Here is a 25,877-nt window from a genome sequence, read left to right as displayed (position 1 = left end):
GGTGATTATTCGTTCAGTACAGTACTGGCAACTGCAGTATATTTGGCCGAAATTTCAAAGAGCCCACAGTTGTGCTCAGTGTGGGATTGTGTGTCCTCAGACCAACAAGTCAAGTAGCTAACCACCTGCCTGCCTGTAGCAACAGCCAAGGAGCTGTCTGTTGTCATGCGGATAATTTAGATGCCCGTTTCTTCTGGGCCGGGGCTTTTGAATCCGTTTCAGAAATGTGTCAGGTGCAATTTTCTTCAAGGCAAGAGGAAGAAAGGGTTTCGACATCATGTGTCTGTTGAAGCATCTGCAGGCGACTTGTCATTTTCTGTTGCAGCAGTGAGCGTGCTCCCATGGCAAAGGAGTGATAAGTAAGACTCCAGGAGGCCACCAAACGGCACTTAGTGGGAGGGAGGCACAAGTGGCAAGTGTGCACTGCTTGGGGGTCACAAGGACACGCTTCTCCGTTCCTTGTCACTCAACACTGGCACATGGGCCATGGTGGTCAACTTCACTCCCTCTTTCTGCCTAGGAGGTTTCCCTGATGTAAGGGGGTAAAAAGGTCAAGTAAGCTTAATACAAATGGGAATAAAAGATAATTTGGAAAAGGTAGACGAAAGGAGGATCAGCCTTTTTTTTGTCAATTCAGAAGTTATAACTCTCTTTAAGGATAATGCACTTTAGATTCAGCCAATTTCTTCTCAGAGGCAGTACAAGTCTGACATCAGCTTGGGCACCCTGACCTAGCCTTGAGATTCAAAGGAAAGGTGACCTGAATCTCCATTAAACACACAACGGGGATCCCACCACCATCCGCCATCAGCCGCTCTAGCTCCACGTTCCTGCTCCTGCTGGACTCATCATGACCTTAGGGAGAGCTTGCTGTCCTGCTTCTTGGCAAACATTGCCAAGCGGTGGTCCCTGCCAGGCTCCTTTACTCTCCCAAGGACCAGGGGCAGGGGCAGCAGACTTGTCTGTGGCATCGGCAGAGGCAGAAGCTACATTGCAATAACATCATAGCTCAGTAAGCGGCTCAAAGTTGGATGTTAAGCACCCAGATTCTTAAAGATAATTCAAGAAAATCCTCAGCCATTCTCAGGGGTGTTTTACATCCGCCATCATTTGCCTGCAGTCTCTACACACCAGTGTGGATATTGCTTCTGGTATTTGTCAGGGAAGGAACCCAAGTCATCAGTAAGGCACCTGTCTAAGGCTCCCGGTGGCCAGTGGCAGACCCGTCGTGTGAAGCCAGGACTGGCTGTCTGCACAGCTACGGCTCTTTCCCTGCATTGCAATCCCCCCAACATCTCAGATTTCATGACATGTTCGTTTGTAGAGAATTCATACACAGGTTCTCACTGAGCCCTGCAACAGTTCCATGGATGACGTAAAGATTCAAACACTCCCTTTACAGATGAGGAACTAAAGTTCCAAAGAGGTGAAAATTCAAGATCAATCAGATACTCAAAGCAACTGTGCTATTCCAGGCTGCCCCTAGCTTGTCTCTCTGTCTGTCTCTGTTTTGACAAACAAATAAACAAACAAATAAAGACACATCTTCCCAGAAAAGGCAATGCATTTAACATTGTTAGAAATTGCTACTTATGTGAGAGCTGTCCTTTCAAATTGCAGGGCATTTAGAGTCTTAAAAGACATCCTGGGTCCTCCCAGGAAACTGGTTTACCAGCAAGCACCACCACCACACTGTTGCATACTCGTGTAAGAGTCTGCTGGGCTTCCTGGAAGAAATGTCTTTTCTCCAGAGGATTCTGGGACTTCCCATTGAATCGCAACCTAGGGAAATGAAGGCTCTTCAAAGTTGGCATCCAAATGTTGCTCCAGCCTTGAATGAACAAGGACCTCACCTTAAGTCCCTGATTCTCACCAGGGGCTGATTGGCACCCTTCTCCTTCCAGGGGAAACCTGGCAACCTCTGGAGACATGTTTGGGTTGCCACAACTGGGGCAGGGCTCCTGGCCTCTAGTGAGTAGAGGCCGGGGACACGGCTAAACATCCTATAATGCACAGGACAGCTTCTCACAGCAAAGAACGATTTGGCTCCAAATGGCAGTAGTGCCCAGGTTGGGACTCTGCCCTAAGCCTCAGGTAATGCCTGGGCTCCACCCTGGGCCCTGGCTGACCAGCAGCACAGAGTGAGCTTAGGGTGGCAGCCCCAATGTTCTCTGACCTTGAATCTTCAGACACAAGTAGCTGTCCCCCCACTGAAGGGACTGCAGAGAAAATGAAAGTATGTGATTGCCCCCCAGGGCCCACTTAGAGGGGAGGGATGTCTCCCACTTTCAGGACAGCGAGCTGATGGAGTGGCAGTGGGCAGGGGTAGCTGAGGAGCCCCGCTTCCCAAGAAACAGAGGTGGGGAAGGCGACCAGAAGTAGCACTGCGGTGGCGTGGAAAGTTGGTATGAGAACAGGCGCCCCACCCACGGGGGAACGGGGGACAGGGTTTGGTAGGGTGGTTAACCAGGATCCTTTTCCCAGCTAAGTAAGCCTTGACTGCAGTCCTGGGTGTGGCCCAGACAAACCTTCTCCTTGCAGCAACCCAAGCCAGTAGGTGGGGAGGGGGCACTGCGCCTACTGGACAGATGGGGACAGGGAGTCTTGGGGGAAGTTTATGGGGTGATCTAGGCAGTGGTAAAACTGGAACCCAAACTAAGTCTTCTGATGCTGTTATGAACGGAATTGTGTCCCTGCACAAATTCATGTTGCAGGCCTTACCCCCAATGTCACTCCTTTAAAGAGGTAATTATGGCTAAATGAGGTCATAAGGATGGGGCCCTAATCAAATGGGACTAGTGTTCCTATAAGAGGACAAAGAGATGCCAGAGATCTTTCTCTCTCCACATGTGTGCCGAGGAAAGGCCATGTGAAGACACAGCGAGAGGGCAGTGTCTGCAAGCCAGGAAGGATCCTTCTCTAGAAAGCAACACTGCCAGCACCTGGATCTTGAACTTCCAGCCTCTAGAACTGTGAGAAAATACAACTCTGTTGTTTAAGCCACCCAGAGTGTGGTATTTTGTTATGGCAGCCAGAGCTGACTCATACAGATGCCAACACCTGGCTCTCCCTACCCTGGCCCGTCACTCTAATAACATCCAGGACGTCAACGACTAATTGTAATGACTTTTTCAGGGCTCAACACTCCTTCCCTCTCTGTACCACCTGCCACCAGTCAAGACTCACTCTTGAAGGCTCTCCTCCCTTGGTTTCTGGAACAGCACCTTCCCCTGTGTCTCCTGGTACCTCTCTGAAGGCTCTTTCTCATGGGCCAGCAATCCCCAAGGTCCAGTTTCTCACAGCCTCCTTTTCTCCCTCTGCAAATTCTCCCTGGGGAAGTTGCCAAGAAACCTATTTTTATAAGGATCTTGGACAATCTCCTCCATACCAATGAATGGAAGCACCCGGCATAGAGTCAGCTTGTACTAAATATTTGCTGAATGAATGAGTAAATGAACAAGTACACACACTATACTTGATGAGCTGAGAATTCCTAAAACTGAATCTCTGGTGTAAATATGTTTTCTGAGTTCCAGCCCTCCCGTTTGAGTCGGGGACTTCCCACAATCATGTCATGTAACAAACTACCTCCAAAACTCAAGGACTCACAACAAGAAGCACTTACAGTAGTCCCTCTCTCTATCACGGTTCATTTATCGCAGCCTCACTGTATCGCGGGATTTTTAAAAATACTATATTTAATTATTTATTGTGGATTTTTTGCTATATTGCGGGATTTTACGGTACTGTACAGTAAATACTAAATTAAATGTAAGGTTCCTACTTCACAGATTTTCGCCTATCGCAGGGGCAAGGGTGTCTAGAACGGAATACCCGCGATAAGTGAGGAAACACTGTATTCTCATGCAGGCTCACTGTGCTGAAGGTGACTGAGGCTGAGATCGGCCTCATGATTCAGGTTTCAGGTCTTCTGGGCCTGGCTCCCGGCTGTGAGCTGGGTTCAGATCTGCCCCCTGAGGGCCAGGCTGTAGTGCAGTGGCCATGCAGCCCATGCTTTTCTCATGGTGATCACCAAACTGCACAGCACAGTTAAGGCCTCTGCTCATGTTCACACCCTCTGACATTCCACAGACCAAAGCAAGTCTCAAGGAGCAGCCCATCATCAATGGGACGAAGGTCATCTCTGCTTATTGGTTAGGGGAGGGAGGATAGGAGTGAGTGAATATTTGCTGAACAATAATGCAAACTCCGAGCTAGCACAACTATACATCAAACTTCCTATAAGGCATATCCCCCTTGAATGTCTTGCAAACTCCTTAAATTCTCCATGTTTTTTGCTATGAACCTGACCCTCTGCCAACTCCCTCCTTCTGTGGAGTTGGGTCCTCCTGTCCACATCCCGCTAGCAGGGCATCCTACTGAAACTGGTCAGGACACCTACTTCTAACTGCTAACTATCCCGAATTCTGAATCATCCCCCTTCCGGAACGCTCACTGCCTGGCCCGCACAGCTGAGCAGCTCGCCCACTGCGCACTTGTGCCTAATTCACTCCTGTGCTGCCCGCGCTTCTCATGCACTGGGTCCCAGCCATCCTCAGTGGGCTATTCACTGCCCAGCTGCTGTTGGTTCAGTGCTGGTTCTTCCTCCAACTCTCAGCCACCTACCGAGGGCGCCCTGTGCTGCAGCTGCCTCAGTCACAAAGAGGAGACTGGACACTGAACATCCTTTTGAGTACTTGGCTCCTACTTTGAAATGAGCTTCTCTGTATCAGCCCTTCTCCGGGGACCACAGCCACCTCTCTGGGAACTGACATTAGGACCCACCAAAGGAGAGAGGGAGAGGTCAGCGAACAAGTCACTCATAGCTTTTGCTTCCTGTGGTCTGGTTTAGATGACGTCAGAGCGCATGCACACCTGCAAACAGAACCTGAGTCTAACAGGCGGTAAAACTCAGTTCTAGCTTCCTCACTGGTATTTATTTAGGTTGTCGCCCATTTGATAGGCTTCCTCGGGACAAATGGGCCATGCTCCAGGGGGCCGAGCACAGGAAGAACAAGTCTGGACAGATGCACGTTGGCAGCCCGAGGAGGAAGAGCTCAGCCAAATGAATGTGGGCAGAGTTACTGGCTCTTGCCTGCGGGATTAATTTCTCCTTGAAAAGAAAGCTGACCCATTTTTTTCCAGCCCACAGCTCTAATGGACTCTTTATTCAGAGGCCATCCTTCTCCCACATAAAGACCTGTATTGTATTTAATGATAAGCCTTTTAATGAATTTGCTATTTCTGGGTCTCAGAGAAAATGCCATTAATGATCTTGCGAGAGCAAGCAATGGCAGATGTTTGAGGGGCATGCTTTTCAAGGGCAGACTACCCTGGCAGGAAAATGAACAAAAACTAGAAACAGGTTCTTTTTCACTTTCTTGGAACTGCTTTGGCTTATCTGAAACTGTGATGTAGACAAATTTTAGAAGACAGACTCATCTCCACACAGCAGGTCTCCTCGTGTTACACTCAAATTTCTTAACAGGCGTTGGTCAATTACAGGCTTCAAGAGTGGCCGACGGCAGCCTGCTCTGTTTACCCACTGGTCACCCTCTAGTTCTCCACTCTGATGACTGCATTCTGGGTGGGATGCCACAAAGCATCCAGAGTGCTCCCTTCACATTACTCTTTCATTTCCTGGAGCAGTTCAGCTCTGGCCCCAAACCCAGCAGAACAGGAGCTTTCTGGTTGACCAGTGGCACCTCCTTCACAAAGTACTTTATGGCTCGTCTCACTAGTGCACGAGGCCCTTCCCCGTTGCACCTCCAGCTGGGAATGGCTGGCTCAGTGAGGCACGTTGGCATTTCCTGTGATGCCCAGCGGTGTGTCAGCATCCTTTCCGATGGGCGCTTTGTTGGTGCGATGGCCCTTCAGTTTGTCTCCTACCGGCTCCCCCTGTGACTTGGCACTAATGGAGGTGCCACAGGCAGATAAGTCGGGTACCAGATGAGGTCCTTGTCCTGAAGGGTTTAACAGTTCAAAGTAGTCCTGCTCATATTATTGAATGTTATTGAGAGCAGGGCACTACAGGAAGAGCCAGTAGAAGTTCAGAAATGAGGAAGGCAAAATAGAGCCTGGATTATTTTAAAGCCTCGCTCAAACCGCAGTCTGCAGTGTTGCTTGGGCTTGTATAGCGTGCAGATTCTCAGGCCTCACCCTCGACGGACTGAATGACAGATGCTGCAGGTGGACCCCGCTGCTTGTGCTGAATACTAACATCCGGGTGCAACTGGCCTGCAGAAGTTCTAGAGGAGGTAAGGAAACAAGACGAACACACCGTCCCTCTACTACTTGAGTGGGCAACAGACTGGGACCTCTCACACAGGCAGGAGCTTCAGGCTAAAGCCCTATGGCTTTACACCAGTGGAGTTTTAAAAATGCATCGTTGCCTGAGCTCCACCCCGAGGTTGTGGTTCGCTGGTTTTAATTCTTGTTAAAAACACTCCCGAGTTGATTCTGACGATTATGAGAGGAAGGAAGTTCAGTAAGGAACTGAGAAGGAAGAGGCCTTTGGTAGTGGCCGAGAGGACACTGTGATAGAAAGTGTATTTGTTTCCTGTGGCTGCCATAACAGCTCACTGCACGCTTGTGGTTCAGAGCAATAGAACTTGATCTTCTCACAGTCCTGGAGGTTGGAAGTTCAAAATCAAGGTGACTGCAAGGCCACATTCCCTCCTGAGGCTCGGGTGGGGGGGGGGGGCTGTTCTTTGTCTCTTCCAGCTTCTGGTGGCTCCAGGTGTTCCGTGGCTTGTGGCAGCATCCCTCCAATATCTGCCTCCATCTTCACACAGCCTTGGTCTCTTCTGTCTCAAATCTCTCTCTGCCTTTGTCTTATAATTACAAGCACATCCAGATAATACAAGACAATCGCATTGCAACATGCTTCACTTAATCATGCCTACAAAGACCCTTTTCCCAAAGAGGGCAGCATTTATAGGTTCCAGGGATTTGAAAACTTTTGGGGGCTATTTTTTAGTCTACCACAGCTATTAACAAGAGATAGCATCTGTCAAGTGCACAATTAGAGCAAAGCAGAAGACTGAACGATCTCTTGCGCTTTGCAATTTTAACAAAATGGGATCCTGAAGTTCAAGGAGTCAAGTTATTATGGTAGCTGTTCAGGTTTCTGCAGGCAGGGACACATCTTCAGGAAACACTGACACCCATTCTGTCCTAGAAGACTGGGAACAACAGTACTTTTGATGATGACATTAAAGGTTCATAGCAGGTCTTTGTGCTTTGGGCAGTGAGGGTTCCAAAGCTCAGAAAAAGGCTTCCTCGTGAGACAGGGACGAGGCTGGGAGGATTGCTCCTCGTTCCCCTGGACCCTGTGCGGTGAGAGAGCTGTGGTTTCCCCGACCCCTTGATCAAGGTGGGAGCGTTTCCCAGCTACATCCTCTTGCCCTGGAGGCTCAGAATAGAACAAGGAACTTCAAATAGGTCCATTAAACAGTCATAATGTGAACTGACAGCCTGAGCCCATGATTATGCCACTGTAGTTTGAAAATAATTATGCCATTGTCTCTGTAACTATGAGTGTTGCTCCCACTAACTGAGCATGTGTTTGGACTGTAGCAGAAGAGAGTTGTAGTAAATGGCTCTTAAAATGGCAAGCTTTGTAGTTCACAAGCCAGGACCTTAGGACATCTTGTCTGTTAAGACTGTTTTCAACCAGCCGCTAAATAGTCCTCTCTCCAGGTGTCTCTCTTCCAATCTTCCTGATATTCTTTCATGAGAATCTACCTGTAACAGCTGAGTTCTTCTCCCAGAAATTTATCTCAAGGAAATAATCTAGCAAGTATGTAGTGATTCAGCCTCAAGAATGCTCATCGCCATACTGATTATAATAATGAGAAACTGGAATCAATCAGAATGTCCACCAATAACAGCCCCTGTCTATTTCAGGGAACCTCCCTTGATCCTTAAGATTGTTCAATGTTTTCATACTTCTCACTTTTCAAAATGGCAATTCACTTTTTGTATAAAAACAGTAGAAGCTCTTTAAACCAGTCTCCATTCAACCAACAAGAGGATCATCACTTAACACCTTCCACCTTTCCTCTGGAAAACCACCACACTTCTGCTCATATTAATTGTCACCTGTTAAGGCCAGTGGTATTTGCTATCGTAATTATGTAACTTAACACCATCCTAAATCAATTACATATGAATGTCAAAAGTAAGTGGTTGCTTCTATGAAAACTGGGCTGAACGCTTTAGAAAGACTCAATAAAGGCAAATTACTAAAGAAAAAACCTGGCATCAAATCAGGTGGGACAGAGAACTGAAAATTTTTTTAAAGTTTAGAAGGATTTAGAACTCAGAGTTGAATTACATGTAATTTTCACATGTAACAAAATATTTTTCTTCTTTTTGATATTTTTTAAAGCATTTAAAATTGTAAAAACTGTTCTTGACTCACAGCCATACAAAAACGGGCCATGGGCTGGATTTGGCCTGTGCGCCCTACTTTGCTGACCATGTTTTACATTAAAAAAAAAAAAATTATGTTTTGTATGTGTTAGGTTTTTCTTTTATGATTTTCATTTTTAATTATTAAAAATGTGCAAATGACATAGAACAGGAGGGCTTCTATTTTGTTTGTTCATATTCTTTTTACTGCTCTTGCTTGTAAGGTCCATGAGATAAGGGTTTTACCTGGCTCATAATAGGTGCTCCATAAATGTTTCTTAAATGGATGAAATGAAATTATGCACAATTCATACAATGGAGCACTAACACAATTGTTAAAAATTATATGAGAGTTCAAGATTTATTGTGAAGAAAAATAAAATGGGTAACAATAGTGTTCTATAACTTTTAAAAAATGTTGTGTCTATATTTGTATGGACAACAGTAATAGTAGAATGTAAAAAGTATAGAATATAGAATATATGAAAATTTATTATGTCAATATATCTATAATAGGTTTGTGGATGCTTTTAAATCTTTTTCTTTTACTTATCTGTATATTTGATTTTTCTAAACGAGATGTTCTGGGTGTCACTGGTCATTGTTATTTTTCCTTTTCCTTGCACTTCTGGTGTCCTGAAGGAATTTGCATCGGACCCAATGGAAGCACCCAGTTTGGTCAAAACCGGTGTCTGAGGTCAGGGGCTGGAAATGGCTCAGTCAGATGTCGGCCTGGGAGGGACTGGGGGACATCCACTCATTTGTCATGTGTGTCCAGTTTTCCACTGTGCTCACAAAACCTGAAAACCGATGCCAGCACTTCCTGAGTTCTGGCCTTGAGAAAGGAGCCTCCCAACTCTCCCACAAGATGACCGTGCGTAAGCCACGGTTAAAATGTGGTCTTTTATCCCAGGAGAGCCAGGAGGTCCAGGAAGGGCTTTGTTCATTAGTCTGACTTGAACTGGGCACCCATCACTAACCGGGCCCTGTGTTAGACATTGGAACTACAGAAGAGAACAAAGCAGACAGAAGTCCCTGCCCTCCTGGAACTTCCTGTGGGAAGAAGAGAAAGCAACGAGCAGAGAGAAGGAGAACGTGTAAGTAGCAGATGGAGGGGCTCTCGAGAGAGGGGCAGGGCAGCAGCAGCAGCCCAGCGAGCGGGAGGCCCTGCCTGAAGAGACACCCAAGCCAGGCCCAGCAGGCAGAGCCAGGGTCAGGCAGAAGGAACCCCGAGGACAAGGTTCCGGGCAGCCCAAGCCAGTCACCAACGAAGGCCTGAAGGAAGGCTGGTGTGGCTGAGGTGATGAGGCCAAGAAGCCCCTAGCAGCCACCTCCCAGGGCCGTGACAGAGAATTCATTCTACACGAACAACTGTTATTCCAAGAGAAATGGGAAATATTGGTGGTTTTAAACAGGAAAATGAGAGGCTCTGGTTTATATTTTATTTTTTTAAATTTATTTTTAGAGAGAGGGAAAGGAGGGAGAAAGAAAGGGAGAGAAACATCACTGTGTGGTTGCCTCTCATGCGCCCCCAACTGGGGACCTGGCCCGCAATCCAGGCCTGTGCCCTGACTGGGAATCGAACTGGCAACCCTTTGGTTCACAGGCCAGCATTCAATCCACAGAGAAACACCAGCCAGGGCGGTTTATATTTTCAAAGCTCACTCTTGTCACTGTGTGAGAGGGCAAGGGTGGCCCGCCAGGCGGTCACAGCAGGGGAGGGCGAAGGCAGCCTGGACCATGGTGAGCATGGAAAGGCTGAATGAAGGTGGGCTGATTTGTTAAATCACCAGAACTTGCTTCAGAACTGGATTGTTTGTTTTAATTTGATCTACTGAGATATCATTCTTCTACCATACAATTTGTCAGTGGGTTTCAGTTTATTCACAGAGTTACAGAACCATCACTACAACTGGCTTTAGAATATTTTCGTTACCCCAAGAAGATCCCTGCCTCCCCTAACCACTATCCGCAGCTGCACTTTGAACCACATTTTATTTTCCCATTTGTCAACTGATGGACATTTAGTTTATTTCCATTTTGGCTACTGTGGATAATGTTGCCTTGAATACTGTGTAGCGGCTTTTCTGTAAGTGTATGTTTTAATTTCTGTTGGGTATATACCTAGGCACAGAATGGCTGGTTTATATGACAACATTCTGTTTGCTGCTTGAGGAACCACCAGACTTTTTCCAAAAGGGCTCAACATGGTACCTTCCCCTCCAGCAGTGTCCGAGGGCCGAAGTCAGTTTTAAGATCACTCTGGCTGCTGTGTGGAGAATGGCTTGGAGGGAGGCCAGGGAGAAGGGCAGAGGCCTGAATAGCCATGCGAAAGTGGTGTCATCATGGTAGGGTTTCAAAGACGCCCGACTTAAGGTGCTCTTCATGCTGTCTATGGCAAAAAGATTTTTGCGAGATAGCTGTCTTTACATCATGAATCACATCATTAAATTAAAAGATTCCAACGGAGAGGGCTTGTTAAAACAGATCTGCAGTTTTCAGATCTAGAATCCGAAGGCAAACTGGTAGAGAACCACTTAAACATCCCCCAGAACAAGCTCCTGCAAGCAGCGGGGTTGTTCAGAAAAGCTGAGGGAGTCCGTGGGTGCAGTAACACTCCCACGGCTTCAAGCTGCGGGCACGCAGGCCTCAAGCGGCAGCCGCTTGCTGAGGACTCCGGTGGCGACAGGCCTCAGGGCTGCAGCCTTCGGACACTGCCCCGGCCTCCCAGCCCCAGAGAAGGGTCGGCTTCTTCCTAGTTGCTGGTTTTGACAACTGGGCAGCAGTTCTATCCCTCCAAGTTCTTCCAGTGCAGGAAGCAAAGGCAAACCAACATCTGTCAAGCTCACAACGCACCTGGCCCCATTACGAATGTCAGTTAACTTAATGTAACTGAACGTGACTTAAATTAGTGAAACCTCACAGCAAATCATCAAGGAAAAGAGGACTTATTGTGCCCAGTTACAAGCTGAGCAAAGTTGGTCTCTTTGGACTAGAAGGTCATAAAAGGCCCCTCTGAAGAGATGGCATCTTAGCAGGAGGAAGAGCCTTCCAAAAGTGTTCACTTGCTCTCCAGTTGTCTTTACTTCTACTCACAGTTAATTTTAAATCTGCATGTATCAGTACAAATAAGAGTAAGAAGTATCCCTCTATAAATAAATCAAGTTTAAATTAATTAAAAAGAGCACTTCGACTAGAAAGCATAATTGTTTTTCCTTAATATTTCTAATTTTATATGCAGTGCCAATTCTCCATAACAACATTCCTTCACCCATCCCTACGACCTGCCCACCCAATCCCACTGCACCCCCCATACAATATCATTGCTTCTGCTTATGTGTCTTCATAGACTTGGTTAGGTTCTGGGACATGACGAGAAACAGCTCCCTTGATCTGGCTGTGCTGGAAACAGTGGCTTTAACCTCCAGAACTCCACATGGAAAAAAAAAGGAAGTATCTACAGATACAGAAGTCCCCCCAGATCTGTGGGGGTTACTTTTCAAGGCCTCCAGGGAATACCCGAGACCCTGGACAGACAATACCAAATTCTATATATACTATGTTTTTTCCTATACATATATGGGTACCTATGATAAAGTTTAATTAACAAATTAGGCACAGTAAGAGATGAACAACAATAACATAGTAAAATAGAACAATTAGAACAATGTACTGTAATAAAAGTTATATGAGTGGCTTTGGGGCCATTATTAAGTAAAATAAGGGTGACCTGAAGACAAGCACCACCAGGACAGGCAGTCTGAGAACTGAGATGACCCCTAAGTGGCTAACGGGTGGCAATGGATTTGGAACCTCCCGTTGTCCTGAATAACTCCTCAGTGCCCGCTTTTTGGTTTAAACCTTCAGTTGTTCTAAAACAGCGGTTCTTAACCCTGTGTTAACATTAAGAGCTCTTTAGGGGCTTTGGAAAAAGAGCAGTGCCGGCCACCACTCTCCCGTCCTCCTAAGACGGGGCCTGGGGCCTTGTATGCTTTTTGTTTTTAACTTGGTATTTAGAAATATTTTCAAATATAGGGAAGAAATGCCAAAAAAAAAAAAAAAAGTTAATACAATGAACATCCACATACTCTGTACCCACCCAGATTCATCTCTTCATAACACTATGTACCATTTGTCTATCATTTGCTCTCCTTCTATATTTTCTCTCTATTTTATTTATAAAGTAAAATGCTTTGAGAGCAAGACATCGCACGTACTTCCCTAAAAGCCATATTTCAACATGCATTTCTTTGGAATAAAGACACTTTCTTGTATAAGCCTCAGTGCAGTTGTTGATGCCAGTAAGTTTAACACTGGTAGGAATATTTGTATTTTCTCTATCACCATAACTCCTCTCATTGGTGTGTTTTTAAAAGCTCTCCAGGTGGGTTTAATATGCATCCTGAACTTTGGAACAGTGTGTAAATAAATATTTATTTACCCAAGTAACATATATTAGCTCTTTACCAGGTGCAAAGTACTGTGAACAAATGAAGGATTTCCTTTTTATTTATTTATTAATCCTCACCAGAGGATATGTTTTGATTGATTTTAGAGAGAGAGGAAGGGAGAGAAGGTGAAAGAGAAACATCTACCCCTTACCTCCCATAGGGGCCAGACTGGGGACTGAACTCTGGGAATTGAACCTGCAACCTTTTGGTGCATGGAACGATGCTCCAACGGAGCCACCGGCCAGGGCAGGGAAATAGAAGGGAAATGGGGAAGAGAGTGTGTATCATACACTACTGGACAAAACCAGGGTCTGGAGTTTATTATGAAATCAAAAGGAAACTCCAGGGTTAACTAAATGCAGACACTGGGATCCTTGCATAGAAGGCAGAGGGGCATGTTGTTCTCCGACTACCCACAAGGCACACGAGGGAACCTAACACAAGGAGCTCCGAACTCGGAAGCCACCGAGGGTTAATAAAGGGCAGAGGGGTGTCTTCTTGTTGATGTTCATAAGGAAGACACCACAGTCTGTGGAGGTTCAATCTGGACCCTGGGATGAGCTGAGGAGACGGGCTGGCTGACCTCCCAAGGTCCTTTGTAACCCCGTAATTAAATGGTGAATCCTGCACTTGCTTATTTACACTCCTAGGCACGTCCACACCCAGTTTGACAGCAAGTCCTCTGGGCTGCCTTCCAGGTTTAGTACGGTGCCACGCAAGCTGCTGGCACTCAACAAATTACTCAGATATTTGTTAAATGAATCAAGTGTTTAAATAAGAGCACACATGACCTCCATGAACACACACGCGCGCGCCTGCACACACACACACGCCCCTCCCCCCGCCCCGCCCCCAGCACTGCAACAGCTCGATTCACATTCCCATTCCCACCTTGGGAACACAGACCACCTGCTTAGCACGCAGACTGTAGGAGTTTCCTTGTCAAGGATCCTCTCTCTCAGCTGCGTTAAAATGCTGCCTCCAGAAGGTCAAGTTACCAAGATTAAGGACCGATTTCCTTCTGGGTTGGCCTCCGAGGCAAAGTTTCAGCCTGGATTCGGCCTGGGCCTCCCCTCGGCGCGCCCGCACTCCCTCCGCGACCCGGGGAGCCCCGGGAGCGTAGCTAGCCTGCTCGCAACGCCTGACCTTACCTTGGTGAGCTGGGCTATCTTCTTGCACATTTTCACGTGCATCTCGGGGTCGCAGTCCATTCTCCAGCAGGCGCCACCGTGGGCGTCAGCTTTGGAGCCCAGGCAAGTCCCGGGTGCGTGGATTTTGCTGTGGAGGGCAGAAGCCATCGCTAAAACGCGTCCAGCGCTTAAGGGCTCTCACTCGTGTTCTCGCTGCCTACGGTGTGCACGTGTGTGCGCGCGCGGGCGGGTGAGCGTGTGGGCTTTCTCTGAAGAGGTGGCACTGCAGTCCCGCCGCCCGCACTGCCGCGTGGCCCCTGCTCCCCCGGGTGGCCGCCTCCCGTGCGCCCACCCTCCCCCCTCCGGCGCTCTGGCTGGCTCTGCGGGCTTCCGCACCCTGCCGCGAGGCGCCGAGGCCCCGCACGTGCCGCTCGCGATTTGAGCCCTGCTCCCCGCCGGGGCGTGTTTTGCCTGCAATGATAGGTCTTGCGAGACCACGAGCCACTGGCTGTGGAGAGGTTTGCGCTGGCTCCGCGCACCGCTCTCCGACACGTGGGTGGCGCTGGGCTCTAGACTCAGTGGCGACGGACCCCGCCCCTCGGGTATCCCTGGCTAAGAAGGAAGAACTGGCCTGAGGCTCCGGCAGCTGGTGCGCAAGGTCTGGGGAGGAGCCCCTGGGATATGCCTCGGGGTGAAAGCAGTGACAAGGAAACCGGCACTTTCACCAGCTTACTCAGCAGGAGGCTCTGGAGCCTCGGACCCACTGTTTGAGAGCGGAGTTTGGGGCGGGGGGAGGGGGATGCCAAGAATGGGGCAGGGAGGTGAGAGCGAGTATCGGGAACGAGAGGAGGTGAGAGGGCCGGGGTGCACAGTGTGGCTCCGTAAGGGCTGCAAATGGGAGTCCCCACTGCCCCCATCTTGGGGAGGAGCCCCGACATTGTGGGAGGATTGCCCGGGATCACTAAACAAAGGGAAAAGCCAAAGGGGTGGCCGAGAAGCTCGTGACTGAAACCGGGGACGAGAACGCACAGGCGGGAAGGGGGAGGAGCGCAAAGAAAAGAGAAAGGTAGAAAGGATGGTGGCAGGTGTGGGAAGGGAGGAACTGAGGAGTAATTGAGTAGCAGATGGAGCTGATAGTCTAAGTAAACCAAGCCCAGTGAAAGTGAAGTGACTCGTCTCTTTCCATACTCCTGGCATTATGAGTTTGTGTCTTAGTTTGTTTGGTGAGTGGAAAGGTAAGCGGGCGCGCGCGCGCGCGCGCGCGCGTGTGTGTGTGTCTTGCTTTTTCTCTGGTTTCAAACAGTGGGCTTCTGGGAAAGTAGCAGCACCCCCACCCCCCGTCAGGATTTTCCTGAAGTGGGAATTAGCGTCATCAAGAGTTTTAATAATCTTGACAAATAAAGCAAGCAAGCATCAGAGTCTCAGAAACCACAATGCCATCCCTCCACCCTGCAGGTAACAATAACCATTTTTTTAGATGAAATAGACAAAATTTGTACTATGATGGGCAATTACAAGTAGCAGACTTGTGTCTGACACTGAGATATTCTTATTCTAAATTCCTATTTTCGCCCCAGGACATTACATTACATGGGAATGATAATCTGCGTGTTTGGATCCTAGTTTACCATTTTAGGTCCCCTCTCTACAACAACCCCCTCCCCCAATTCATTTAGAAAACAGGACGCCTAGCCCTGACTGGTGTGACTTAGTGGACTGGCCTTGTTCTGCAAACCAAAAGGTCTCTCCCTTTCCCATCCCACTCAGGCACATGCCTGGATCGCAGGCCAGATCCCCGCCAGGTTGGAGGCATGTGAGAGGCAAGGGATTGATGTTTCTCTCCCTCTCTTTCTCCCTCCCTTCCCCTCTCTCTAAAAATAAATAAAATCTGAAAGAAAGGAAGGAAGGAAAGAAGGAAGGAAGGAAAGAAGGAAGGAAGGAAGGGAGGAAGGAAGGAAAAGGAAAGGAAAGGAAAGAAAAGAAAGAGAACAGAATGCTTGAATCAGAATCACTGCCAGGAAGTTGATGTAGAGTCTGGGTCCTATTCTAGACTCCCTGAGTCAAAACTCTCTGCAGTTGGGGGTTCAGGAATCGATATTTTACACAAGTTCTCTGCTAGGTAAATTCCAACTTGCATATTTAGAGTATTTTCTGCAGGGCACTCATGCACACTGAATTTTACAGGAATTGAACCAGTGTGTAAACTATAGAGGGAGGTTAGCTTTTTTGCCCCAGAACTCTACCAAACACTGTTCGCCATTTTGGAAGCTATCACTGTTCATGGCCACGTGGATCGTGGTGTCTGGTTGCCAATCTAGCACATCTGTATTACAACTGCCAGATTCCTGGTGAGCCCACCTGTGTATGCAAGCTCCTGAGTACTGCAACATCATCGTTAATCACACCAGAGCATTTCTATATTGAAATGAATGGCTATAGTCCTGTTCCTTTTAGTTCTCCTTTATGTTACTGTCAAGAAATTATACTGATGTTGTGTGTAATAATGTAAAAAATTATCTATGAATTTCAAGACAGCAACATGAATATTACCAAAAAAATGTGACATTGGGTCCAGACAGGACCGAGAACCTCTGCTCGAGATGATCATGGGCACGCTGAAGTTCGGTAATGCTGTAGTCTAACCCCAAGGTTTACTCATTTGAATACAATGTTGTTATATCCAGGGGCCAGGCTATTTTCCTGTTGAAAATATTATATTCTACTTTCAGCTTGATAATGGAGGACAGTGGGAAAAACAGGTTCCCTTACTAGCTTTGCTGGACTGCAGCTACTGCAACCTTGGTACGACAAGCTGACTTGTCTTGGGAAGTCTTCTGCAGCTGCTGGGATTTCCTAGCCCTGTGATTAGTAGGCCCTTTCACACTATCAGGAATGAAATAGAGGGCAGAGGAGGATTCAGCATTCTATCAAACACGGTGGCGGAAGAACATTTATGAGCCCGCGAAGGTAACCTTGGCATTGTGCTATGTCCTTTGCAAATATTCCCACCTCCCTAAGGTCTTCATTATCTCATTCTACAGATTAGAAATCGAAGCTAAGGGAGGCTATGAAACCAACTTTATGCAGCTAGTAAATGGATCTGGGTCTATATCATTTCAAAGGCTATTCTTCCCAGAGCAAAATGTTGGCCATGGAAAACTTAAAAACCATAAGTGATTTGTATTTTCTTTAGATCATAAACATTTACGCTTCTTGTAGTACCTCCCCCATCTCACCTGTAAAAATACAAAAAATGAGTTTGAGAGCAAAACTCACCCCAAATCCCACATTCAAAGAAAATTACTGTTAATATTTTGAGCTACTTCAGACATTTCTTTGTACAACCTAGAAAATGTTATATACATATATGTATTTTAACACATAGCTAGGGTGCTGTTAATGTTTTTGAACACTATTTATGCAGTAAAAATGGACATCTTTTGCCAACAAAGGTCATTCCTATTTTTTACATCCAGTACTCCATAATATACAACGATAACATATTTAGTTGATCCCTTATTGAACAATCTTTTAGTTTTTATGTTTTAAGCACATTTTAATATGTTTATAGTTTGTTTGCTGTATTATGAGAATATTCAGTTGTTTTAAAGAACAGGAAAAACAAAAAAGATATATGAAGCTCACGTGGGAAAGAATTCTTATGATGTGTCAAGTACAGATAGTGTACTGTAAGATATGATAAATATAGAATGGAATTTATGCAAAAAGGATAGAACAAGCAAGAGTGTTACTAACAGAGAAAGATGGAAAGAATAAATTGTAAGGTAAAAATGATGCCATCTTCAGGCTGACAGCTACATCATCCCTAAAATGCCATTCAATGTGGACACCCATTCTGGTCCCATGTATGTCCTGCCCCAGAAACACAGATGGAACGCATGGCCCACAGCAGGCCACTAACCAGGCATGCCTGCCCCTGCACATGTCCAACAGAGCAAGCACGTACAAACTACGCACCCTCCATCGGCTCAGCCCCCTTTCAGTTTCAGCCGTGGTTCTCATAACCACGCCATCAGGAGCGAAGGCAGCCGCAGCAGAAGGGATGCAACACGGCACAACACAGGATTCAGGTAACGTGGACCTCTCACTTCCCTGACACCCTGTCTGAAATGTCTTAACCTTCACTACACTTTCCAGTCGACTTCCATTTCAAAGGGATTCCCATAAACCAAGTGATCTGAGCATCTTAATTTAGGATGTAAAGTTTCCTAAGATATCTGGGATAATCTGCCTGATAGAGTGGGTCTGGAGGTTATTCTCGAGATCATGCATGGATCTTCCCACAGATGTGCACGTATTTCCATAGGAATAGATCCTAGAATACAGCAGTTTCAAAGAGCAAGCAAATTTTAAATGTTGAAGTATTTTGCTATACTGTTCTCCAGAAGTTATTACAACTCACATTAATAGTGCACAGAAATGCATGTTTTCCCATGTTCTTGCCCAAACAAGCCACTATTGATCTTCAAACATTTTCAGATAGGTGAAGAGTATCTCCCTCTACAGCATTTGTTTACTAGTAGGGCTGCTGGAACACCTTTCTACAAAGTGATCAGTTATTGGAATTAAGCCTTTTATATATTGCTTTAGCCTACCTTCCTTCTTTCTGTTGAAATAACTTTCTAGGCCCAAGACGGAGCTGCTCCTGCCCAGGGTGCCAGGTCAGCAAACCTAAACTGAGATAACTTTGTATTCCTGTAAATGTTCTGCTTGACCAGAAACATTGTATACCCAGTCAGCCAATCCCCAAACGCCAAACCAACTCTGAGCTCTATACTTACTTCCTTGTTTCTTCTCACCCCAAACAAGGTTGACTGTGTGACCCCAGGCAGCTAGATATTTACCTATTTGTATCTTCCTTGTTCTTTATTCTTTATCCTATAAAAACTTCCTGCCTCTAGTTCCATTTTGCAGTTCTCTTAATGGAGGCTGTCCCCTTCATGAAGGGTTACATAAAGTTTGTTTTCATCCCTAAATTGTCTTCTTTAATCATTTTTAACACTTGGATCCAAGATCTTTCTTTGTAGGGGCTTTTAGCACTTTGCCTATAATATACAAGCAAACATCTCCCCCAGCTGGTAATTTATTTTAGCTTTCTTATGTTCTATAAATATTTTGAATTTTTACATAGACAAATTTATGTATTGATGTTTTTCTCTTACATTTTCTGGCTTTTGCATCATGCTTAGTAAGGCCTTCCCCATTTTAAAAAACAATGTTTACATTTTTTTATCTAGTTGGGATTTATGCTGATATATGGCGTGAGGCTGGTATCCAGGTTTATGTTTTTCCAGATGGTTTAGCAATTGTCCCAACAGGTATTGAATAATTCATCTTTACCAGACTGATAGTCCCAAGTGCCGCCTTAGGTACTTTCTTTAGAAATTTGCTAAGGCAATCTTTCAGCTTTTGCTTAGTAATTCTTTTCCTAATCAGTTAAGCAGCATGAGTAACTCCATTATTGTTGTTATTAATGCTAATATACTTCTACTACTCATCTAAAAACATGACCACATTGTTGAGTATTTTGCTTCACCCCTTCCCCTAGAAAGCTATTTTCGTTCCTCTGCCTTGTTCCTACTCATCTTTCAGACTACTTCGCATGACCCATGGTGTCATGGCTTTGCTTTCCTGTGAAGTACCTATATCATTTTATTTTTGAAAGCTACAGTTTTCTGTTAAACACCTCTTTTGAGTGAACAATTCAAGAAATGAACACATAGCTTAAATTGGCACTATGCTTTTATTATAATCCTAACCCACATTAACTAGTCGTGGGGTTTCATTAACGGGTAGCCTGGTATCAGGTCTTCTGTCTCACTCCCACAGGAGAAAAATAAACACAGAAGATAGCAACATTTGCACTGAGATTATGGTATATTGACATAACACCACGGAACATGATATTTTGGAATATTTTCGGGCAAAATTATAGCCAGATTATAGTAGACAGTAATATGATCACCGTGAGCTCCAATCTGTGGGCAATGCGAGGCTAGGAACTTGAGCACTGATAATCCTTTTGTTTTGGTACTCCTACCTACAATTGTTAGTGGTAACAAAGGTGGGAAAGACAGGGAAAAAAGAGTGAGTACAGGGGCTAAGAGCAGTCAATGGCACTAGGAGTTCTTCCCAATACCTGAAACATTTAACAACCCTTTTGCAAAGTAAATTAGACTTCACCTTAGGGTAAACAGGCAGAGGATGAACCTGGCAGCTTGATATTGTTTTCCTTCTGGTCTTTTTCTAAGCATTCAGAGGCAGTTAAACAATAGAACTTTCCAACACACAGAAAAAGAATGGAAGGAACTAGAGCTTTTTAATTCCATTTATTACAAAGCAGAAGAGTGCTCTGTACTCAAAGGGAAACGCAAATGTTTTTAAGTACTGGTAATATGGGTAATATGAGTATCAATATTTCAACAAAGCTGTTTCTCAATTTCCCTTTCTGGAATTGTCCACTGTTTTTTTATTTATTTTTTTCTTTTTTTAAATTTTAAATGATTCGAGTTGTCTCTGCAATACAAATCTAAGTATTGTCTAGAATATCGATGTGAGAAACATCAATGTGAGAGAGAAAGTGATTGGCTGCCTTTTCGTACTCACCCCAACTGGGGATCAAACCCACCACCTGGGTATGTGCTGTGACCAGGAATCAAACCTGTGATCTTTCAGTCTATGGGATGACATTCTAACCAACTAAGCCACACCAGCAAGGGCTGGGTAAGGCATTTAAAATAATCCTTCAGTGACACTGTTGTGTATGGTACCAGACCCCATTGTGATGCAAGGTGGAAACAAGCCTTGTCAGTTCCCCTGGTGTCTTTTTTGCTTTATAACCTACCCTACAACACAGCAATTTGACTCCTAGATATTATACCCAATAGAAATGAGTGCACATACCTACCAAGAACACAGGCACAAGAGTACTTAAGGCAGCTTTATGTATTAACAGCCCCAAACTGGAAGAACTCACATGCCACCAACAGGTGAATGGATAAGTGAATTACAGCACAGAATTCACACAATAGGATTGTCTACAGCAATAAAAAATGGACCACTGATACATGAAAACGCCTGGATGAATCACACATATTACGTTGCTCAAAGACGCCAAGCATAAAACAATACCTGATCCCATTCACATGAAGCTGAAAACAACCAGAACAAATTGATGTTTAAAAGAGAAGCGTGAATATTTCTGGGGGGAGGAATAAATAGACTGGGAAAGGGCACTACAGAATCAGAAACTTTTTTTCTTTGATATGAGTGTATACGTCTTGATATGAGTGTACACATATGTAAAAATCATCAAGTATACTTATAATTAGTGCACTTTATGTATTTCACTGTAGGTACGCTATCCTTTACTTAAAAAAAAAAAAGGCAGATGGACAAACTGGTCTGGCATGATTTACTAAATGGATTTGATGACAAAGAAAAAACAAATCACCACACACGATCACTGGCAATTAAAATTTATTCTGAGAATATATAATAGTAATATAAGCAACGTATAAAAAAACCCTCAACCATAACTCATAGAAAAAACTAAAGTATTATGTAGAACGTATTATGGATCTGTCACTGGATGAAAGTATATCTTGATAGCAAAAACAGTATGGAAGATGAAAAACTATAAAATTTCAAAATGCTGTTTTTAAAGAAGTAGACAATTCATTACCCTTTTGAGCCCTCGAAGGCTAAAATTTAAATGAAAAGCTTGTTGAAATTACTGCTGTAAATTATGCATTTCTATAAACAAAAAATTCTGAGATTCACCTAAGCAAGGGACATAAGTTTCTTTTACAAAACAAACTATTGAATAACACTTATTTTCCAAAAATATTTTCTACAGTACACATCTCATTGAAAGCGAGTACCTATCGCAATTGCGGAGTATGATGTCTGAAGGATCAAAGTGCCGATAGCCCTATAATTGCACTGTATTTTTAATTTGACTACTAAAGCTGACTACTAAAACTGTAATAATTTGAAAAATAAAATTTCAGATTTACTTTTGTCACATGGTGACACTCATCCAGAAATGTGTATTTGGTGTAGTTCTAATTGTCTTAATTTATTAACCTAGTTTTCCATGTAATTATCTTACTCTTTTTCCCTAATCTCTGAACACCCGTCTCATTCTTTTCTACATTTTCCATATACTCACTTTGTTCCAAGATTTCTAGAGACCTCCTTCCTGAAACCCCCACAGCCTACTTACTTGACACAGTAGTCATCCTGGGACTTTCCTTCATTGCATCCTTTGTGAGATCTTATGTTTTCAGGATCCCATGCCTTCTTACTTAGATTACTCCTTTGTTTTGTTGAAGCACATCCTCCAGTAGCCTCCTAAGAAAGGGTACATGGTAAGGTAAAATTTTGAGACCATGCAAGTCTAAATTTATTTTAGATCCGTACTTGGTTGGATTGTCTGCATAGAGAATTCTAGATTAGAATTATTTTTCCCCTTAAATTTGAAGGTCTTGCTTTCATAATCTTTTAACATCCAGTGTTGCTACCAAGAAGTCTAAATGCCTTTTATGTAAACCTTGTTTTTCCCCTTTGGAAACCTGTAGGATCTTTAACCCTAGTATCCTGAAGTATCAAGATATGTTTTTTGTTTTAATTCATTGTGCTGGGCACTCAGTGGATCCTTTTGGGAGACTCATGTCTTCCATTTTGGGGAAATGTTCTTTGTGTTCTCTCTTCACCTCCTTTCTGTTCTCTTATTTTGAGGCTCTTATTAATCAGATGTTGCATCCCATTCCGATCTGATTTTCTTTTTTGTTTTTTCCTATCTCTGCCTTTTGTTCTTTCTGAAATTTATTCAGCTTATCTTCCAATACAACTATTGAATGTTTTTGACTCTATTTTTCCAATACTCTTTATTTTCTTATTGTTGTTTTTTTAATAGCATCTTGTTATTTCATGAATGCAGTGTATTTTCTTATGTTTCTGGGAATAGTATAGCTTCTCTGAAAGTTTTATGTTCCCTGCATTAGTTCTCGTTTTTTTCCCCAACGTTATTTTGGTATTCATCTTTTCTTGTTGAAGTTATTCTCAAATGTCTAACGATTCTTGGCTATCAGTTTATGGTGAGTTCAAGTGACTGAAAGCCATTATGAATCAGCAGGGCTTGTGGACTCTGGGTTTCACTGGAATAAATACTCAAGTGGCCAGCGGCTTTTTTTTTTTTTTTTTGAAGTTCATCTTTCTCGATGGGGTAGACTGGGCTGGGTATAAGCCTGGCTGCCCGATTCTGTCACTGCGTGGACACAAGGGACTGATGGCTCATAATGATCAGAACCCTCACATTCTCTCAATCTCTCTGTTTTCAATTTCACTCCTCATTACTGCTCTCCTCCAGGCCCAGTTCTAGTCTAACTGGGACTTTGTTTTATTTTCTCCCAAAACTAAGCCTCCAACCTTTGGCTAGAAAGAGAGGTGTACACCTGGCTACAGCAGTAGGGCACAAATAAACTTTCCAATAATGCCCTTGCTTCCCACTTTGCCCCGCACCCTCTCCTTCCAGGGTAACTTGCGCTTCAAATCCTTGAGTGTTGTGAGTGTTCTGAAAGGAAAAAAAAACATGGGTTCCAGTTTGTGGACCTTTCCTGCAATGAAGAACACCTGCCAGACCTGTGCAACTTATCAAGTATTTAAATTTTAAAAAGGTAATACTTAATTCTTCCCTTCATGGCAAAGACTGAGAAGACGACTGCTTCAAACAACACACACAAACAAGAAAACAATCTACCTATTATTGAGACAGCATTTTAAAAATTATAAAAATGTCTGAAAATGTTTTAATGGTTATGTGATTATTTTAGCCTAATACAATCTGTCTTTCATAAAAACTCCCATTTCTGCAATTGGTCTTCCTTCTCCACCTCTCTGCAACGTACTAACCCGGTGTCAGCTATGTGTTAGCTTCCCTGTCCCCCATCAAGTACTTGGAAGAAAACACCACACAATAGGAAGACCCATGCCGTTCCCCGGGAACAATGACATGACTACTACCCAAGCAGAATCAATGCTACCGACACATTTATTTATAGGGCTGCCAGATAAAACACAGGATGCCAGTTAAATTTAAATTTCGGAAAAATAATGAATTACTTTTTCCAGTGTAAGTATGTCCCATTTTTCATGATCTGAATTTGAAATGTGGGTGTCTTGCATTTTTGCTAAATTTGGCAACCCAACACATATAAAGAAACAATGTGTCCTAAGTACAGTGACCAACATTAAAAAAACACCACCACAAAAAACTGGATTCAAAGAAGGAAACTGGGCTCTGGACCTGAGCATTCAAGCCACTGGGAAATTCTACGTTACTACCAGGCAGGTAGCCAGGGGCCAACAACCTATAACCCACTTTGTGGTAAATCCCCACAGAATGCTTAGGCTGTGGCCAACATTAATGCTTTTAATTAATGTAGGAATTAGTGTCTCTGAGTTGTGGTTTGTTTCTTGTGTTACCAGAACTCTCCCACTTTACCAAGTTATTCTGATTGTTCAAGGTGCAGCCAAAAAACCAAGCCAGGGTCTTAATGATGGAACATGGCCATACCCTTGGGCTGTTCCAATTGTTTGGGTACCTCCCAAAGGAAGTTGCCCCTACAGGCCCATTGCCTAATACACTGTAAAACACTAGTTGATATATTGGAACATCAGGTTCCACAGTTGATACTATGGCTGGAAATATAACATTAAGCAAGAGCTTAGTAGTTAACCTAAACATAACCCCTGCCCCTGCCCCGCCCCCCAAAGAAGACATTATCAGCTCCTTAATTTACAAATCGCAACACTTATTTTAAGACTCTTCTGTTGCGCTTCTGTTGGAATCTTAATTTGCCACCACACTAACTTGGTCTCTGTGTATACTAAGGACTCGTTTTAGTCTTGCTTGGCTGATCAGGATCCTGAGTCTCCCAGAGGATTACTATGCCCTATTCCAGGGAATAGGGCATCACTTTGCAAATGATCCCAGGGATTTCCGTATCATGTGTTGGGGTCATCTACGTCTTCTCAAATAAAATGCTCAAACATCAGTCAACTTACTGTTTTATAATCCAACCCTGAACTGTCGCTAACATTTTAACAGCTGACGCTATGCTGTTTACAAGCAACAACGCTGGTAACTGACTGCTGCACCATTTAAAAATTTTAAACCAGGCATTCCTTTCTCATATCTCATTGAGAAGAGCTTGTCATCAATCACAGCCAACAGAGGCTGGGTAGCTAGTGAGGGTCGAATCATTGTGGTCCCTTTTCCTTTCCATTTTCTTGGTTTCACTTCCAAAGCCTTTATACAACCCCACAGCTGCCACCAGTTGAAAGAGCACAGAAGACTGTATCCAGTGGTCGGACTCATATATAGAGCCGTTAACTAGACTTTGTTTAAAATTGTTAGATACACTATACTTCCCTTTTCATCACAGCAAGTAGACGCAGAAATGCCTAGTTGTGTCCCCTAGTAGAGCTCCCTCCATCCAACGTGCATTGCTCATCGGCGGACTTACACGCCAGTAGCTTCTACAAAGCTGTCTTATGAAGTCAGAAGCTACCCAGATTTTCCGGGCTTTTATGTGTGTGTGTATATATTCCCCAGCCACATGAACAGAGTATTTGTGGCCCTATTCTTTGTATGCCATTGCCTTGTGCACTTAGCACACACAACTTAAACCTGTGTACAAAATACGTTATTTATCTATTTCCTTAGCCGACTTTCCCATGTGTGGTTTAATTGTTGGAGTGCGCCTTCCACATGGATTTACACACTCGGATGCCTGCCCCACTTTCACATACTTAAGGACCAGTATACGGAGTAGCCTTAATCAATGTGACCAGA

At 44.4% G+C, this 25,877-nt stretch overlaps 1 protein-coding gene across 2 annotated transcripts in view; it reads right to left on the bottom strand.

The window, feature by feature from the left end:
• The window catches only part of FAM184B (family with sequence similarity 184 member B), a 71,557-nt gene extending 57,256 nt beyond the window's left edge, over window positions 1-14,301 (bottom strand). For both annotated transcript variants that reach the window (XM_090267039.1, XM_090267040.1), the window contains exon 1: window positions 14,018-14,301. In XM_090267039.1, the coding sequence (XP_090123165.1) occupies window positions 14,018-14,164 (147 nt within the window). In that variant the 5' untranslated portion in view covers window positions 14,165-14,301. The remainder of the gene's footprint in view (window positions 1-14,017) is intronic.
• Window positions 14,302-25,877: the final 11,576 nt, after the last annotated feature.

This window comes from Furipterus horrens, unplaced genomic scaffold (assembly GCF_987537825.1).
Source record: "Furipterus horrens unplaced genomic scaffold, mFurHor1.1.pri manual_scaffold_2, whole genome shotgun sequence".
Taxonomy (NCBI): domain Eukaryota; kingdom Metazoa; phylum Chordata; class Mammalia; order Chiroptera; family Furipteridae; genus Furipterus; species Furipterus horrens.
Note: the sequence above shows the minus strand (reverse complement) of the source record. Positions and strands in the feature narration are given on the sequence as shown.